This window comes from Tympanuchus pallidicinctus, unplaced genomic scaffold (assembly GCF_026119805.1).
Source record: "Tympanuchus pallidicinctus isolate F22 unplaced genomic scaffold, pur_lepc_1.0 scaffold18, whole genome shotgun sequence".
NCBI classification, from domain to species: Eukaryota; Metazoa; Chordata; class Aves; order Galliformes; family Phasianidae; genus Tympanuchus; species Tympanuchus pallidicinctus.
The window spans coordinates 6169806-6188596 of NW_026294699.1; the positions used below are offsets into that span (position 1 = coordinate 6169806).

The window sequence follows — 18791 nt, forward strand, 5'->3', positions numbered from 1 at the left end:
TGGTCTGGAAACAGAGAATAATGCTTTCTGAACAGGCTGTGGGATCTTGCAAAGCCAACTGGTAAACTGTGCATCCACAGGTAGAAGGTATAAAAGTGCTGTCTGAAGCTGCCTGCTGATAACAGAAAAAAATCATAGACTCATAGAATGCTTGGGTTGGAAGGGACCCCAAGTCCATCATCCAATCACCAAGTTCCAACCCACTTGGGGCTTTTTGCATTTACAAGTTTTTAAATTAATCAAAGGCTGGACGCTCTTGTGTAACAGAGCTCATGGAAAAGACTTCCATCGGTTGCGTGCCTTATGTGCAGAGGACAGAATTCACTGAAAAAAATCAAATCTGCATTCCAAAATGTTGGAGGATGAGAAGAATGCTTATCTAGTCTCTTTGTGCCCAAATTCTTTTTGTTAGACCTGAAACCTTGCTAAAATGCTAAGGCTTGTTTGATGATGGCAATCGGATGTACTTGTAATCTGATCACTTTCCCCATCGTTTAAAACTAAAGTTGAACTGCTCTGAAAAGTCAGAAATCTTGATCTTCAGTTTAGAATCTCCAAGGTGAATTACTTGGTGGAAACTGTATTCCTTAATCTGTGAGTCACACAGCATAAACCCACTGCAGAGAGCGATTACCAAGCAGCAGATGCTGTAGAACCCACAATGACAAACTAAACCATGTCCTTAAAATGGCATACGTGTGACCCTGAATAATTGGTGTAAGCTATTTCTGAACAGTATTAAAGTCACAACTATACAACCAGCAGACATGCTGCCTTTGGTAGCAAAATCCAGTATTCCTCGTGTTAGTCCCAAATGGGCACACAAACACAAACTTAACAAGTCTTTAGACTTGTCTGTTCTTTACACAGGTGCCTACGTGAAAATTCAGAAACATTCTTGATACATCAACTTGGTTTAGCAACTGCACTGTTATGAAAACTCAACCTTGGAAGATATGTAGTAGGACAAAACCAGCATAATAGCTTCTTTTTTTTTCCCCTATACATTTTCCTTGCAGAAGGACTTTCTGTATGCTGGCCATCTCAGTAATCAGGAACTGCTTTTAGCATGAAAAGCATTTTCATGTTATTTTCTGTTCAAATGGAAAAAGAACCACTCCAACAAATGACTCCTTACTCTTTCATGGAAAAGGTCAATCTTTATTGTATTGCTTTCAGATCTGTACATAGGAACATGAACTTAATCTGCAAATTATCTTGTGTTAGATAATGAATCCACCTAACAAAAGTCAGTCCTGATCTGTTTCAAAGCTTGCAATTTAAACAAAGTCTCTTACTAGTGCACTTCTTGTCATAATACTGCCCTGAACAGAACCCTGCGGCACTCCTGATGTGTTCCCCTGAGAAAGCACAGATGTGGAGCTATTGGCTGGTAGAGTTTTCAATGTGTGAATGCAAAACTTGCTTAAGCAGCATGTACAGTGTGTCCATTCAGGTGAAATGGTATTTATTGAAAAGTTTATCAAATCTGAGTAATATGTTGATTTTCTTTGTAAGAGAACATAGCTTATATTATTTGTTCACAGAGTCCATCCCCGAATTACCTATGGAAGCCCAGTACTGTACATGAATCACAGCAGGTAGTGCACACTCAAGAGGCAATGGTCATGAGGAAAAAGTCACAGCTGACAAGGTCTGATAACAACTCTTCTCATTGTCCCCTTGTCCTTCTTTTCACCTCTACACTTCAGAGTACAGTTTCTTTCCATAACTTGATCCATTAACCTGGTCATAATCCATTTCAGGTGTTCAATGAATCTGTTTAAAAAAGAACACATAACAAATACATAGTAACCCTCCAGACCCACACTGAACAGAGAAGCCTGTGTATGTTAGATACAGCACCATACCATGTTTCTTTCAAAAGTAAATCAATCAATCAATCAACTGTTTGAGGTGCTCAGGTGCTGCACTGACAGCAAAGAACTCCAGGAGGACCTCATAACACTGAGTGGGCAAAAAAAGGCAGGTGACCTTTGATGATGTATAATCCAATTAGAGAGAAAAAATCAAGACCTGCCTATGTGACATAGGTTGGAGCTGACAACTACAGCCAGGCATCACCACCACCAACGCCCTGAGCTCAGTATCTCAGCCGTGGCACACAAAAAAGCCAAGAAAACTTTGGACATCATCATGAAGGGCACTGAGAAGATGGTGAGTACCATAAAAGCCACTGTGTATGAGTACTATGTGCACATATGGTTCCCATATCTCAAGAAGACCAAAGTGTAGCAAAGAGGGTTAGACAAGAAAGACTAAACTGCAAAGATCCAGGGGAAGGACCAGCTCATTTCAGGTTTAAGGGGCTGGGAGAAGGAACTGGAAAGCAGCAGCTACAGGGCCGGGCAGCACCATGCCCTCTAACATCTCTAGTTCTTCCACTGGGGATGCGGAAAGCGCAAAAGGAGCACTGCAGATTTTGGCCAAGTTTATGTGTGCTCCCAAATGGCATCGCCTGCCACAGCTGGAGCCAGAATGCAGGCAGGGTGGTCCTGGTATGACTTGTCCCCATGTTACTCTGTGCCTCTTAGCAGATGCAAAGCCAGGAGTGAGAAGCTCTTCTGTGGTCAGTAAGGTTCTTTTCTCAAATGCTTAACACTACAGTACCCTGCTAACAGCAATATGCTCATATCATGACTCTCAAAGCAAGGGGAACAGCAGTTCTAAAAGGTTACAAATGTGATGTTATCTGAACAAACACAGTGGTAGTTCTGAGAGATGGTTGTTCTGCGTTGCAGATCGAATCCTCAGCTGACTTAAAAACAGCACAGCAAAACGTGCTGGGCTTCCAAAGCAAAGCATAAAGCTGTCCAACTCGTGTTTCAAACGTGTCTGCAGGGCTGCTAGACCAGGACGGTAATTTGTGGAGGCAGATGTGATACAATTGACCAGGATATTCAATCTTGTATTTCTGTTCTGTCCTTCAAATTTTATGTGAACCTAATCCTTAACAGAAAACCAAAAAAAGCCCCTAAAAATCAAAAGATAACAGATGTTTTTCAGATCTCAGAAGCAGTCATCCAACAGCCTGAACATACCTGCCAGCATTCAATAGCACAGCTGGTAGAGCGCAACTTCAGCATTAGAAGAGGAAACAGTAGAAGCAGCCACCGGTATTTCTGTTAATTCTATGTGTGAAGTCATTGCTCATGATGGGCTGGGCCAAAGGAAATGCAGTGACCCTGCTCTGCATCCAGGCATTGTCTGCCTTGTTTCCAGCTTTCTAAAAGTATTTCAGATACTGCGGCCTATTTGGGCCACGCTGCCTGTGTGAGCCTCAGGTCCTTGTTCCTGGCCCTTCAAAGAAAAGCCTTAAGTCACTCACCTGAACTAGAGCTTTACACAGCAATGCATCACCTGGTGCATGTCATTATTATCCATTGCATCCTTGTCATATATGGCTTCCGTTAGCCCTTGCTTTTTTTATTATGGGTAGATGGACCATACAATTCTCACAGAGGAATACAGAACAGAGCATGAGGAGCCACAACCCACTGTGACAAAGGGGAAAATTGCTGTTTAGCAGTTGGGAAACAACACCCTTGACAGGATGAAGGGAAGGTCAGCAGTGCATTCCCCATAGCAGGTCACAAAACTGATGCTTCTCAGCACCCATCTCCAGAGCAAGATGGAGTTGGTTATTCATGGCAAAAGAAAACCCTGAGCAGTGGGACCCCTCCATTTCCACTGATCCTATTCCACACCAACCCCCCACCAGGCCTAGAAAAGGAAGATTTTTAAACCCCTTAATGCCAGTAGATGGTGGAGTTTCTACTGATGCTTATGGAATTCTTGACAGAATGCTCAACTTCTTTAAAAAAAAAAAAATCTTAGAAGAAATGCATACTATTCTACATGAAGAGAATGTAGTTTGTAAATTGAATGAGTAAATTTGTGTCAGATTTTCCTCAGTAGTTTCAAGTGCCTGAAAGAGACACTGATCCTCCTGTATTCAGGTCTCAGCTGCACAACTTTTCCAGAAGTTTCCAGTTTGATTCTGTGATTGATTTCAACTCCTGCTAGTTCTTTTTAATGAACACTGATCTCATACCAGGCTTGAAAAGTAGACAGGATATATTTTAGAAACACTTCTTGTTCCCAGAGAACATCCCTCAAACTTTTCACCTGTTTTTTCCCAACTTTGTGGCCAGACAAAACACCCGGGCTCTATAACTGGGAAGAGAAAGACCATCTGAAAACTTCCCTGAAGAAATGGAAAGCGTTAGCCATTTCTGTGTACCACTTATATATCAGTATATAAATGAGCATCATTACGAGGGAAGAAAGACAAAGAGTTGGACGGATCAAATATGCATCCTACATTTCTCTAAACAAATTATTCTTCTATTTTAGGATTGCAAGTGTCATCTGAAACAAAGTGCTGTTTTGCCCATTTTCAAGAGAAAACAAACAAAAAGAATCAAACTGAATTCAACCTGCCAGGCTGTGGTTAGCAGCACTGAATGGACAGTTCATTATTCAGCCACAATTCTTTCTTCTTTCCATCTAGGACAGAACTCTTGCAAAGAACTGCTGGAATACGAGTCTCTTTATAGCAGAGCTGCCAGGTGAGTTTGAGCATTCAGCTTCTAGTAATTTTAGTAACACCTAAGAGTTCACAGCTGTGAAAATTCCAGCTGTTGCTCTTAATGCTGTCATTATTACAACTGATAACAAAATAGACAAATCCATCTCATGGAGTCAATGATTCACCTTTTTCTTTGGCAAGGAGATTCCTACAAATAAGGGAAGAGCAGAGTGAAAAATGAGAAGGTTAAAAAACGTAACAGATCACTCTGCTCATTATTTGTATGATTGCAAGTCAGGGAAAGTTCTAATGCATTTATGTGCATCCTGGCATGGCTGGTGGTAACATTCTTCTGATCTGCTCCTTCATGAGGCATCTCAGTTTCTGAGATGGAAGAGAAGCACAGCTGAGGTAAGCTCACAGAGGCAGACCCAGGCAGGAGCCCAGCATGCTTATTTCCTTCCCCACTGGACCACACTGCCTTCTGCAGACGCTGAGCCCTCAGCTCTAATTGGCACTACTTTGATAAGCTGATGAGTGCAGCTATTTCTTTGACTGATTCAGGATTTGCATGCTGGCAAAGAGCAGAAGTGCTGAGTCACAAGCTTTTGGGTGCTGGATTCTGCTCATCAAAGACATACACTGTAATTCATTTTGTAAAAAAAAAAAAACAAAACCATAGGTAACACTTGTACAGTAAAATTATGTAAATCGAATATTTCCAATTTGGTTTCATTATCAATTGCTCATTATCCTTTGATTAAAGTACTTTGCGATGAGTCACATCTGATTTTAAGGCAGTGCAAAGACAACAATCACATCACCTTATTTCAGGGAACTTGAAATATGATGAAGAATCTGGCATACCCGAGGGAAAAGGGTAGGTGCCGTGAGTCAGCTCAATCCTACTCAGCTCACACAGATGGTTTTCTCCATTTGAGAAGGACAGGAGTCTTCTTAGTTGTCTATCTTCAGCCTCTGCCACCAATTATGGTTAGAAACCTGAATGTAATTCTGCTCCTAGTGAGTTTATTCAGCTGAGGTTTTCAGTGCAAGAGAGAACACAGCTCTTCTGATCCACACGCTCCTTTCCTTTGAAATAAGCCATTCCACATTGCGTAGAACGGCCTCTTGGGATTTCCTCCCTGTTCATGCATGCCACTCATCTCCTGCGTGGCAGGCAACACTTTTTAAATGCAAGGAGCACACCTGCAAGGCTTTACCTGAGGCTAATCACTGCTGTTTAGTTGTTCTCAGTAATCGCTGGTGAGTCACATGAAGAGCACTCCTTTTATTCTTAGTGCAAAGAGCCATACTCCTACCATTTCATCCCTGCTGCTAAAGCTGAGACCGCTCTTTCTGCATCATGTGCTGAATCCTCAGCATGCCAGCTCGAAGTGAGCATTCCTGTGCCCATGGCTTCACATGGGGAGCTGGTGGTGACAAATACCACAGCACTGTGAAGAACTCCGTAAGCAGGATCTGAGCACAAATCCCTCCTCGTGGTGATGTGCTGAGCCTTGGCCTGCTAGCTGAATAACCAGGCAATTTACAGCCCAGTTGCTGAACGTATAATTAAATATATAAATAGATGAAGCACAGTAATGGTGTATGCTTTGCTCTCCGGTAATTGGAGATTTGTAATTTGGTTCTCAGAAGAAACAACAATGTAAGACAACAGCTGCCAAACGACAGGGCTGAGCAGGCTGGTGCTTACCTCTGAGCATGGTGACATCACTGCCATTTCTACACATGGAGCTGATGTTGTCTTACAGTGAGAGTAGCAAGTACTTTGAAGAGCTTCTTAACCTACTAACATAAAGGGAAATGTTAAGAAGCCCATTTACTGACATTGAATAGATTGGTGCTCACGTCCTGTGCCCTATGAAACGACGTGCTCGTGTAGTAGGAAGAATCCCCTGCATGAACTGTGGCTGTTATTCTCCTTGGGTCTCCCTGAAAACCAGATGAATTCACTGTAACAAATCCTGGCCAGCAGAAAAGTCCTCTACCATCACCTAATACTAGCATTAAAAAATGTTTATTTTCTGAATCCTTGTACTAGATGATGTTGGAGTAATAAGATCAGCAGTTTGGGGGAAGGTGTTTCTGAGGAGCAAAGGATTAGAACTTTCTGCACGAAAGATTTTGCTTAGATTTCCATTAATTATTATGAATTTCTTCCCTGGAAGACAGGAGATACCGGTCTGAAGGATACTTACAAAGGCTTTCGATTCCTATCCCTGTATTCAAACCTCATGTGTTGTTTGCCCAACTGAAAAGGGCCGAGGACAGCCATAGCAGCAGCACAGTGTGGGCAGTTCAGCTCTGCTACAGATCTGTGCCAGCAGAAGGGATTCTAACCCAGTCGCTTGGGATGCACCAAACAGACATGCCAGCATACACAAAATGCATGTATGCTTTTATCTGTTGTAACTGCAGTGGGATTTCTCCAGAAGCAAGAGATATGTGTGTCTCTAATGCCACACACACACTTCTGTGCTCCCACATGGTGTTGTCCAAGCCTTGCACACCTGTGTTGGTGCTATCCATATTCATCCAACACCAATTCCCATTTCATATTTTCTAGGCTATTGACCAAAACCTGACACTATTGCTTTATACGGAACCTTAATGGAAATATTTAGAGTTTCAGTATGAAGGACTGCATTGTAGAGATGTGGTTTTGCTTTTATGGTGGTTTTTTTTCATGTGGAAGACACTAAAATAGTACTGTGACAGGCAGCACTTGTGCGATGTGTTCACCAAGGTCATCTCTGTGACCTTACAGCAGAAACTCCTACCTGCATGTTTTCAAGTGTAACTTCAAAGGCATCCTAACTGGATTTTCAAACTCACAGGCGATATTTTGCTTAAACATTCTGTTGGCAGATCTGGAAACACTTAAACTGTGAACATTTTTGTTAACATCCATTTGGCACAGAACATCCTCGCTGGAAATAGTGGTTCTCTCCCCAACTGCAGTTCAGCATTACAAAACACCGGATCCTTACATTTCCAACGCGGTAGCGTCACCGACAGCTACAGCGGTAACAAAACGTTTGATCAAACAGACCCTCGCACTCCGATCGCAGCGACGATCCCGGGCAAAGGCTCGCAGCACCTCCGAGCCTCGGGAAGCGCGGCTGCTGACCGCCGCAGCCCCGACGCCGCGCTGTCAGCCGCAGCCGCCCGGAGAGCAGCTCGGCCCTCCCCTCGCCCCGCCGGTCCCTCCCCGCCGCTCCGAAGGCTGCGGGTCCCCGGGAGCCGCCGGCTCTCACTTACTTCTGCGGCCCCTCCGCGGCCCAGCCCGGCGGCGGCGGCGCGTTCCGGGGGCGCCGAGAGGGGAGAGGCGGCGCGGGCATCCCGGCGCCGCGCCGGTACGGCGTCACTCCAAGTAGGTGTCAAATACGTCCAGCTCGCCGTCGGTCTCGTACGGCGCCGAGCCGGGGTCGGAGAGCACCCCCAGGTCCACCAGCGCCTGGTCCATGTCCTCGGGCAGGAAGACGATGCCCACGTTGAGGACGATGTACTCCATCAGGAAGGCGTAGTACAAGATCAGCACGTTGACGAAGAACAAGCCCACGTAGAACATATAGGGCAGCACCAGCAGCGCGTGAAAGGCCCAGGACTCCAGCGAATCCAGCCGTGCCGATACCGCGGCGGGCATGCAGCCGGGGCGGCGGGCCGCGGCCCCCGGGGCGCAGAGCGGGGACGGAGCCGGAGCAGACCTGCGGGGAGAGGCGGCGCCGCCGAGCTGCGGGCGGACCGCGCGACTCCGGCTGCCGCAGCCCCGCCGCCGGCAGAAGGCGCTCCTCGGAGCACCGGCCGCCGCAGCGCCGCCGCCTCCCGGCCTCCTCCCGCCCGCGAACTCGGCGGAACGACCCCGCGGGCGCGTTGCCGCATCGGGGCCGAGCGCCTGCCCCGCGCGCTCCGCTCCGCCCCGCCGCGCCGTTCACCTCCGCGTTCCCCCCGCGCCGCTGCTGGTGGCCGCGCCTGGGGGCGGTCAGCGCTGATCGGGCCGGGTTGAAGGGGGCGTCCGTCAGCGCCTCCGCAGCGGGGCTTGGCCGTGCGGGGCTGGCTGTCCCATAGGGCTGTTCCATAGGTTGTCCCGTGGGGCTGCGGGGCTCCCTGCGGCATTCTCTCACCGCGCGCAGAAGCGAAAGTGCGACTGTAAACTTTTCTTTTTCTTTTTTTCTTTTTCTTTCTTTTTTTTTTTTTACATCGGTTTGATCTCGGCTCCAGCTCCAGCTGCCCGAAGCTGCTCTCCACTCGAGGTCTGCCCTCTCCCCGCTCCGCAGCCGCCCGCCTGAGGCGACGCGCGGTGTCGGAGCCCGCACGCAGCGCCCCGTTATGGAAGGAAGCAGCGCGCACCTCAGCGCCGGTGCTGCCTTTGCTTGTTTACATTCTTCCCACCTACGGAGCTCTGAGGGCTGGCCCGCAGCACTCCCCGTCGTGCCCGGCAAGCAGCCGGCGCTGCGCTGCTCAGCTTCCCGCAGCCCGGCACGAAGGCGCGCGCTGCCCACGGTCTAAGCAGCAGACAGAGCGGCGCGATGCCCGCCGGGAGCTGCAGTCCGCTCGGAGGAGCGATTCCCGGCGTGCCCCGGCCGCGCATGCGCACGGCTGCGGGTGCGCGCCGGCGGCCGTCAGCGACGTTGAGCTCCGTCCGCGGCCTGCGCCGGCCGTCCCCACGGGGCCATGAGGAGATAAGACCCCGCCGTGCTCCGCCAGTATGTTCGGCCGCTCCCGGAGCTGGGTGGGCGGCGGGCACGGGAAGGCCGCCCGCAGCATTCACTCCTTGGATCACCTCAAGTGAGCGGGAGCCGTGAGGGGGGCGGCGGGCGGGAGCGGCGCTGCAGCTGTGGGGGCGGCGCGGGGCGGGTCAGAGCCGTGCCGGGTTGTGCTGTGCCACAGTGTGCTGTGCCATAGTTTGCTGTGCCAGGCTGTGCCGTGTCCTGCCATGCCATACTGTGCTATTCTGTGCTGAGGGGCTGCGCTCCTGGCGCTTTCCCGCCCGTGCCCTTCATGGCGGCTTCCCCCGGCTGGGTTCCACGCGGTACCGCGGTGTTTTGTCCCGCAGTTCGGCTCCGCGTTGGGCCGTGTCTGCTCGCCCCGAAACACCCCCGGGAGAGACGCGCTTCCGTGAGGTGGTGCCGCGCTCGTGGCCGTGGCTTTTAATTTGTAACAACGTCGCGGGTTCGTCCTAGGAAATAGAGCATAAGAGGCGGTAAAAACAAGAAATGTCGCGTTCCTTCGGGCCGGGGCTGCGGGGGGAACGCAGCGCTGCGCTGCCCTCCGTGCTGCTGGGCGCACAGCTGGTAACGCGGCTGCACGTCGCAGCATCTCCTCCGAGCGCTGCGCTGGTGGAGGTGGGTCAATGAGGTCCTGCTTCTCTTTCTGCTGAGCAGCAAAGGATGAGCGGGGAGAGAAGCATTTTCTAAATGAAGTTGCTGCCAATACGCATCTCACTGAGAAACGTAAAGCTGTTGGTTTTTGATGGTTGGTCTGATTGTAAGAGCTTGAATGGGGTCTGACAGCGCTGATCAGGGTGCACTCACACAAGATTTGGATCACGCAGTTGCAGTATCACAGTGGTCTATGGCTTCTGGTCCTTACTTAAACTAGAGAAACGTTTTAAAGCAGCAAGACTGAACTGCAGTGTGTGACAGGAAAATCAAGTACATAAAACAAACCTGAGCGCAGTGAGTGAGGCAGCAGTACTGCAGGAAGTGATCCGGGAGGGTCAGGCTGAGCACATTGTGTGCAGCATTGCAGGCAAGAGCCATGCTCAGATACAGACACAGCAGTGTTCTCATTATGAGGGCTGGTCCTTGGGTGCTACTCAGTGCTTGAGGAGCGGTAGGTCTGCCTGGGTTTGGTATTATGCTTGCAGACAAAGCAAGGATGTTGATGCAAGTCAAAAATTCAGAGAAACTGAGTTCAAGTTTAGCAGGAAAAGGTGAGATGAATGTTTGAGGCAAGAAAAACGTAATCTTTTGTTTCCTTGTAGCCACAGAGCGTAGAGCAAGTGATATCCTGCTGGGTTGTGCAGCAAAGAATTGGGCTGTGCTTGTTATGTTTGATTTCTTACCTGAGAGCTGAAGTACATGTTTCCCTGCTAAAGCTCCAGATTGGGTTGGGTTTGTTGTGTGTGTAAGGGACCTAGCAGTCAGCCTTGGTGAGCTCACTGTGAGCTGTCTATGTTCCTGCCTTTTCAACTCTGGCAGAATCCCACCTTGTGTTCCTCGTCAGTGAGCTGTGCAGAACTCGCTGACCTTGCTGTTAAAAATTAGTTCAGTGTATAGGAAGTATATTATGGTAAGTTATGAGAGCAGAATTAACCAGGGCTGTCCCTTAGGGAATACTTTTTTTTTTTTTTTTTTTTTTCAATGTTCATAAAGTTAGAGTTCTACCGAAATTGTAAACAATATGCCTGTCTAGTGGGAGAGTTACTGCTTTTCATCAGTAGGTGTTGGATCTGAAACTTCTGTTTCTATTTGTTTGCATACGGTTTGAGATTTGCTTGAGCAGATTGGCTAAAGACACATTGTGGTTGTTTGCATGTCAGTTTCCTTGCTAAGTGGCAATAGTTGTAGTTTAATCTGCTTTTCCAGTGGTGAAACAAGATTGCACAGCACAATCTCACAGCCTCTCTCACTGTCAGTGCTTCTGATGGATTTTTTTGGGCCCTTGGCACTTTCGTACCCTTTGGTTAGCAGGGCTGTTAAGGGTGTCAGAGGAGGAGGCCTTTGCTCGCTGCACGCTGGTATTGGCTGCTTGTGACAGTGGTCTGAAAAGGCCATTGCTTCACTTGCCCTGAGCTCTGAAATTGGGCTGGAATCTGCTCCTTAAGGCTGTGTTTTTGAAGAGTTTGATTGAACGTGTCCTGTGCTTTCCAGCTTTGGTGGAAGGCCTCAGAACTTAAGCATGATATCATTGTTTCTAAATGCAAAGAACAACATTTCCTACCTGTTGCCTTTTGTTACCTTCAGTGTATTTCCACTTGTTGCTGCTATGCTTGGTATTTTCATTGTTCCCTGATAATACAAAGATTTTTTTGCCATTAGAGCTGCATGCTGAGCATTTCTCCTGGCTTGGTCACATGCCCTGCCCATAGCCCTGTGCCTGGAGGCTTCCTTCACAGCTGATTCATTTCCTGAAGCAGTGTCCATGCTATACGTTGTTTCCTCTGTGTGAACAATAAATCATCCCATAGCTCCAGGCAGCATGAAGAAGCAAATATAGTTAAATCTGTTGGTGTTTTTTTCAATTTCTGAACACCTGACTTCTTAAACTCTCATGTGTTAATGTATTTTTAAAGTAATAAATAGAAAAGCCATTAAAACTTCCTGTATCTGTGAGTTATGTGGTATGCTATTGCCCTGAATGTGGTCTCTAAACAGAAGAGCGTTCAGACTCTTACCTGTCTCACTAAGCTGCTGGCAGAACTCTTCATCCCTCTGATGCCATCGTCGGCAGTGCTGTGACAATTCCTGGTGGGTTTTTGCTTCATCTCCAGTCCCCAGCAGAGCAACAGATCTGTCACGGTTCCTCTGAGGGTTTAGCATTTCAGAGCACAGACTTGGCTTATCTAAAATCAATGTGTAAAGATTGACTTTAAGTATTTCTGAGAAAGAAAATCTGCTTCTGTGCAGTACCTTTATTGTCATGGTGTGGGAAATTGCACGTCCAGTAGGAGGAACAAGCTTGTTTGCACTTTAGCTCTTTCATTCCAAGAAATGCATAACAGAGTAGTTTGGAAGTGAGGGCTGTGTTATATCTCTGTGTGCCAGCGTGTCAACAAACCATAGGGTCTGTAGTGACATTATAGCAAGTAAATTAATTTGGCATAGTGTATTCCTGGCTATCAAACCAGTCTGGCTTCTTCAGAATGCTCCGCGTTCCATCCCCACAGGAGGTTCAAGAATGGTACATAAATCTTACCGTCATTTGTGCTGACCACAGCTCTGCTGCTGGATGGAACTTCATTCCCAAATTTGCAATAATGTGACTTATTGCTGTGAAATATCATCACAGTTATGAGCATTTGACTTCAAGTAGGAAGGCTGAAGTAGCTGTAGTGTCATTACTTTCAGAATTACACTGTCAGGCTTAAACTCTCCCATTTTCACTGTGTCCCGTCCCACTGTCGGTATCCACAGCAGGAACCTTAAACTGTGATCCATACATTAACTGCAGAGGATTTGTAGGCATTCATTGCTGTTCTGTTCTGGAGCAGCACACAACCCAGAGTTATCACTGCAGGAGATGTTTGAGTCAACTCAACCTTGAATGGTTTCAACCTGAGCAGTTTGCACCCCTGCGTTCAGAAAACAAATATTGATTTATGAGAGGAAAGACAAGCCTGTGATCCGTATGTAGTAATTGAAGCTCTTGCAGCTTTAAGGTGATGTGAAATTTCTCTAATTAGTTTACATTTTTCTTATACAATGTGTGTGTGTCAAACTCTTACGTTCTTCTTTTTTCATTATTATTATTGTATAAATGCATTTTAAAAACAACAGAGGAAGGAAAGGAGTATTTCTTGTGCTTTTGTGCCTTTGTACGAAGAAGGGAAGTGATCTTTGGTGTGTGTTACTCTGAAGAAGACAGACAGACTTGCTTGACCACGTAAAATTCAGAAACATAACACAAGCTTTTCAAACTTCATGTAGTTTTTTGCTACCTGTTGTAATCTGTACTTTTATTTGTAGACTTCATTAGACAGCCTTCAAACCTTGACTCGTAAGATAATAAAGCTGTAATTTGCCACCTTTCTGACCAGTATTTCTGAACTTGAGAGGGCAGAGAGTTGATTAAATATGGCCTGAATGAATGAATGGTGTGTGACAGTGCAGTCAAACCAGCTGCAGTCTGTGAAGTGTCACTGCTGCCAATAGAAGGGCTGCTTTCTAATGAGTCTCTTTCCAAAATTACTTCCCAGCACCTGCTGCTGCACACTTACCTGCTGCTGCTGTTTGCTGGTTTTTGCTCCTTGCACCCTCGACTTTAAGGTGCTTTCTAAGAAATTCCCTGAGTTGCTGTGAGAAGCACTGAGGGACAAATACTGCATAGTTCTCCTTCCTGTGTTAGCATGTGCACAAGCATTCCCAATTCACTTGGCTGATTAGGGGTTATTCTGCTTGTCTCATTGTGCTTAACAGTTATTTTCACTCTGCTTCAGGATTAAAAGGAAATTTGAGTGTTTTAAAATTGCATAGTGATGAGAAAGATTGCTTGTACATGTGTATCTATGTTAAGTTAGGGGCCAGAGACAACCGTGGTGCCTGTAGTAGTGGTGGGCAGTGTGTTAATTGTGCTGTTCTTCTTTTAGGTACATGTATCATGTCTTGACTAAAAACACAACAGTGACAGATCACAACCGCAATCTCCTGGTGGAAACTATCCGTTCTATAACAGAGATCCTCATATGGGGGGACCAGAATGACAGCTCCGTGTTTGAGTAAGTGCCTGCAGGCAGTTCAGCTCTGGCTGTGGGGAATGATGAGTTACACAGATTCCTGGCTTTCAAAGATAAATTTTTCCAAGACAGTTTCCTACTGATGGTCGTGAAAATACCCTGTCCTGTAGTAGAGAGCTAAGCAGGATCACATTCTTGTGTCATGAAACAGAATTTGCTTCTGTTAATGAGAGCTCCAACTTCAGAGCTCCTTCTGTACACCGTTTCTGACTCACATCTTTTGACATAGGTAAAAAAATCAAACCTAGTAGTGCTCAGATTTATTCACTGCCTCTGTTAAAATGAAATGATGCTCATTTGTTCATCATAGTTTCTGTGATACTCCTAATGGATATCTTGTTCTAGCTATGATACGTAACATATATTAGATATTATTTTAATCCTTGTAAAATAGTGTGGTAGTAAAAATAACTTGAAAAGGGGTATTGATTCTTCCTATCTGTATTGTACCTTCATGAAATTTTTCCCAGCCTTCTCTACTGGAGGGAATTTTAGCAGCTTTCTCCTTCTTTTAATGCAAATAAAAGTATAACAAGAAACGAACCAACAGAAGAATAAAAGCTGTAGATATGTATTTGTGATGACCTGCTAGGAAAGAGACCATAATTTTCCTGTTAAATTATCTTTTTCCTCCTTGTCTGCTGGGTATTTGTTTATAGCTTACAATTCTTGCTTCCTGTTTGGTTGCACACTTAATGTGGTATTAAAGATAGGCAGTTGAAAATAGTGATTTGAGGCTGATAGCAGAAACTGTGGTTTAATGAATGCAGATGGAAGACCATGGGCAGGAAAACAAAAAACAAAACGCCAAAAAACTTGTGATCAGAAGTCAGATCCACAGTGTTGAAGACGAGGTGGATTAGCATAATAGGGATACATGAGTATTAAACAAAACAGGCTTTGTTTAGAAGCTTTTCCCTTCAAAACTGTGAGTGCAAGTTAGGGAATTTATACATAAATAACATAACTCTTATGTTTTGATGTTGTTTTACTGCATAATTTGACTGTTCAAATGTTCTAGGTTTTGAGGATTTTGAAGATAAAGCTTTGCACGATATTTTTGCATAAATGTAGATCGTGCTGTTTGTCCAATGTGCTTTGAATTATCTTTAATGTTAGTAAAATCATGTTCTTGTTAAATACAGCAAGTGACTTGATGGCACCTCTTTATTTTAGCTTCTTCTTGGAGAAGAATATGTTTGTTTTCTTCTTGAACATCTTGCGCCAGAAGTCCGGCCGTTACGTGTGTGTGCAGCTGCTGCAGACTCTGAACATCCTTTTTGAGAACATCAGTCATGAAACATCGCTGTGTAAGGGCACCTTTTGGAACTGCTCAGGATTAAATGATCAAAATCTGATTTAATACACTTTCATACAATTTAGTTCTAGTGCCCCTTCAGAACAGTCTTTATGAATTCCTAATATTCCTTTTAGTTAAACACTGTTGAAAATGTTGTAATTTGACTCTAGCTTGCCTTTTAATCTGAATTTTCATTAATGCAGTGGTTTGGTACTTCTGAAGCATTTTATATGTTTAAAGGTGTTCTTTAGGTCAGCAGATTGGTCATGGTCTGAAAAGTTTGCATTGATGCTGCAGGTTATGCAGCAGAACTCTGTCATCTAATTTGTACTGGAACTGTTCTCCCTACTGGCATTCAGCCCATTGTGTTTACTTCGGTGTTTTCAGAAACAAAGAGGAGAGAGAATTAATTATTGGTTAAAAGTGTTCTGTGACTAGCAAGAGGAGGAAGTCATGTGAAGGCCTTTGGAAGTATATAATTTTGGGGGTGGGGGGAGAAGAATTCTGCATGTGTGTGTTACAAGTGTTACTTAGTACTGAACTAAGGAGGGATGGTCTCTTCTCAATTAACAGATGTTCTTGGCAGTGAAGACACCTGCAGGGGAACAGTAAATCACTGTTTCTGCATGCAGCCATCACTTGGGTTGTTTAGTTGTTACCTTAAAGCACTGGGTAGCTTGTTGCTAGCTGGTGTGTTAAATGCAGTTACTTACATACTGATTTGTTTTGATTAATTTCTGTAATGTCTCTTATTTTTCAGACTACTTGCTCTCTAATAACTATGTGAATTCTATTATTGTCCATAAGTTTGACTTTTCTGATGAGGAGATCATGGCATATTACATATCATTTTTGAAAACTCTTTCCCTGAAACTCAACAATCATACTGTGCATTTCTTTTACAATGAGGTAAGTAAGAAGAGGAGTTGCTGTATAATGATGAGAGGACTTTTAATTAAAAAAAAACAAAAAACAAAAGCACTGAAGACAGTTTGGCACATTTTTTGTTTAGTCTTCTGTCTAAACTTGTCCAACTTGCTTAGAATCATCTCTGATCATAGAAAAATCGTATTCTCATTAAATATAGAAGTGACTTTGACACCTCTTTGTTTTAGCATTTTCTTGGAGAAGAATGCATTTGTTTTCTTGAACATTTTGTGTCAGAAGTATAAACTTGTCTAATGAATTATTTGTCCTGAATTTATTTTAGTCTCAATGATTGAGAATTAAGTTGTGGGGATCTCTGCAGAAGCATAGTAAAGAAGGTTTCTAAGATAGTGTTAAACTGGACTGCTTGAGCAATTCTGAAGTCTGCTTCATTGAGAATTCAGTTTGTTTGTGCCTTGTTTTCTTTTTCTCCACTTGACTTTAGGAGGCTTAGTTGAAGTCTGGTAAGAGCTGATCAAAGGCTGAAGGTGAAATAAGGTTATCCTTGCTCCGTGCCCGTTTTTGCCAGAAGAGGGCGTGAAAGCTCTGAAAGTGTGCAGAGCTAACATGGAAACCTCTTGATGCTCGAAGCAGTTGATTGTAATTCAGAGCTACGGAGCCAATTGACTGTGCATTGTGAAGTAATTTCAGTTACTTAAGTTGAGAGTAGAAGTATTTCAGCAGTGCACGGAAAGCGTTCTTCATACAGAATTCCAGCAGGTGTATTGTCCATGTCGTGGTTAATTCATTATGCTTTCTTTTCTCTTGCTGCAGCACACGAATGACTTCGCTTTGTACACAGAAGCCATTAAATTTTTTAACCACCCAGAAAGCATGGTCAGGATTGCTGTTAGGACTATAACTTTAAATGTCTACAAAGGTATGCTTTCTATATCTAAAGAAATGGCACGTGTGAGGGGTTTTGTTTATTTTGTGGGATTTGAAACTTAAGCATGTTGATGTGCTGCAGGTACACATTTTGATTTTTATGAAACAGAATCTAAGCCTGTAGGTGTACTTGTAAATAGTACTATCTCACATGTGAGACTGATTTAAAAAATGCACTGAAAGAGTACCAAGCTTACATGAGGAACTTCAGTTTATCTTCCAGGAGAGATTGTGGTGTGGATGAATTTAAAAGCAAAAGAAATTTGAGAACATAAAGTATGTCGGGTTTTTTTAACTTACTTATGAACTTGAGTTTTATAGTATATAAAGCAGTGAGTTTACTGGTGGTGTCACTTCATTTCAAAGTGCAATAGAATATGACTGTAGCATTCCTAGGTACTGCAGCCACTCCAGTGTGAAGAAACAGACCTACATCATTTCTAGAGGTACCCAATGAAAGCAGTAGCTAATTGCTGTACTGGGCATTCCAGTTGGGCATAAGGAAAATAATTGAATTGTGAGAATAGGTAAACACTGCCACAAGTTTTCCTGAAAAGGTGATGGATCTGTGTTACTCGAGATCCTAAAAACTCAACGAGGCCCTTAGCAGCCTGGTTCGAATGAGAAGTTAGCCCTGCTTTGAGAATGGGTTTGCACTACCCATCCTCCAAAGTCTCACTGAATTTTTCCCTGAATCTATAAACCATGTGAGAGACTGAAAATATCAGTGACTTCTGTGGAAAAAATAGTGTATATGCATACTGTCCACTCCTGGAAGCAACATGCTTTGTAGATAGTAGTATAAATTATGAAATATGTTTGTGCAGTGTGTATTTTTTTTAATAGGTTTTTAATAAAACTGCATTTTGAATTTAAACAACTTTGCATCAAATAAAGATTTGGTGATGGTTTTCATCAGAGCGTAAGATCTTTTTTTTAGCATTATGACAATTCACATTGCAAGTAGCATCAATAGCAGGCTGGTTCTTTGTAGCATTGACTGCTAGGGACAGGTTTTGTTTTGGACGTTGAGGAAGAGGTACTTGGTACTCGTTTTTTGCTCATCAGCTATAAAACCAAATGTGTGCTCACAGAGCTAAGTGCAGATTTCATATCCTGTTAGTGTGTGTTTACATGACTGAATGCTTTTATGGTAAAAAATAAACTTCTAGGATTTTGAAGCAATATGAAGGTTAGAGTAGGAAAACTGCTCAGATATTCAGGGTTCATAACTTTCTGATGATCCATTTGCTTATGTTCTGATCTAACTCCTACCCTGTATCTTTTAGTTTAGATGCTTTGTGCTTTAGCTTCTTAAACCCTTTTGGAGGATGTCACTATCCCAGTTCCTAATCCTGTTAACTGTTGTCTGTTTCTTTTGCCCTTCCTTCACTGATGATTCCTGTGTTCCTTAATGCAGTGTCATGTAAGTCTTAACTAGCTTGACTTTCAGCATTACTGCTTTATTCTTCCGCATTGTTTTCTTTTTATTAAGGAATGTGCTAAAAACTCTTTCTGAATTCCACTAGATTTGTCTTCAGACATGTAAATATATCAATATTAGGCTCTTTCAAGCCAATTAAGAATTGATGTGATGCTTTTGTAGATGTCCATTTCATGCATAAGACCATCTCAGGTATATA

The 18791-nt window shown here is 44.3% G+C and overlaps 2 protein-coding genes across 13 annotated transcripts in view; one reads left to right on the top strand and one right to left on the bottom strand.

The window, feature by feature from the left end:
* Positions 1 to 1134: 1134 nt before the first annotated feature.
* Positions 1135 to 8330, bottom strand: DEXI (Dexi homolog). Of its 3 annotated transcripts, none has more exons than XM_052680411.1 (3): positions 7838 to 8330; positions 6270 to 6361; positions 1135 to 1779 (listed from the first exon to the last, which is right to left on the bottom strand). In XM_052680411.1, exon 1 carries the CDS (start codon positions 8220 to 8222, stop codon positions 7941 to 7943), a length of 282 nt encoding a protein of 93 aa, XP_052536371.1. In that variant the 5' UTR covers positions 8223 to 8330; the 3' UTR covers positions 1135 to 1779; positions 6270 to 6361; positions 7838 to 7940. The 3 variants fall into 3 exon arrangements, with proteins under 3 accessions (XP_052536371.1, XP_052536372.1, XP_052536375.1); XM_052680412.1 differs by having other exon boundaries at positions 6270 to 6364; XM_052680415.1 differs by lacking the exon at positions 6270 to 6361.
* Positions 8331 to 9159: 829 nt separating this feature from the next.
* The window catches only part of CLEC16A (C-type lectin domain containing 16A), a 62762-nt gene continuing 53130 nt past the window's right edge, over positions 9160 to 18791 (top strand). For 9 of the 10 annotated variants that reach the window (XM_052680392.1, XM_052680395.1, XM_052680399.1 and 6 more), the window contains exons 1-5: positions 9160 to 9364; positions 13887 to 14015; positions 15210 to 15343; positions 16094 to 16242; positions 17035 to 17140. In XM_052680392.1, coding sequence (XP_052536352.1) covers positions 9285 to 9364; positions 13887 to 14015; positions 15210 to 15343; positions 16094 to 16242; positions 17035 to 17140 — 598 coding nt within the window. In that variant the 5' untranslated portion in view covers positions 9160 to 9284. The remainder of the gene's footprint in view (positions 9365 to 13886; positions 14016 to 15209; positions 15344 to 16093; positions 16243 to 17034; positions 17141 to 18791) is intronic. The other variant, XM_052680394.1, reaches the window with a different exon arrangement.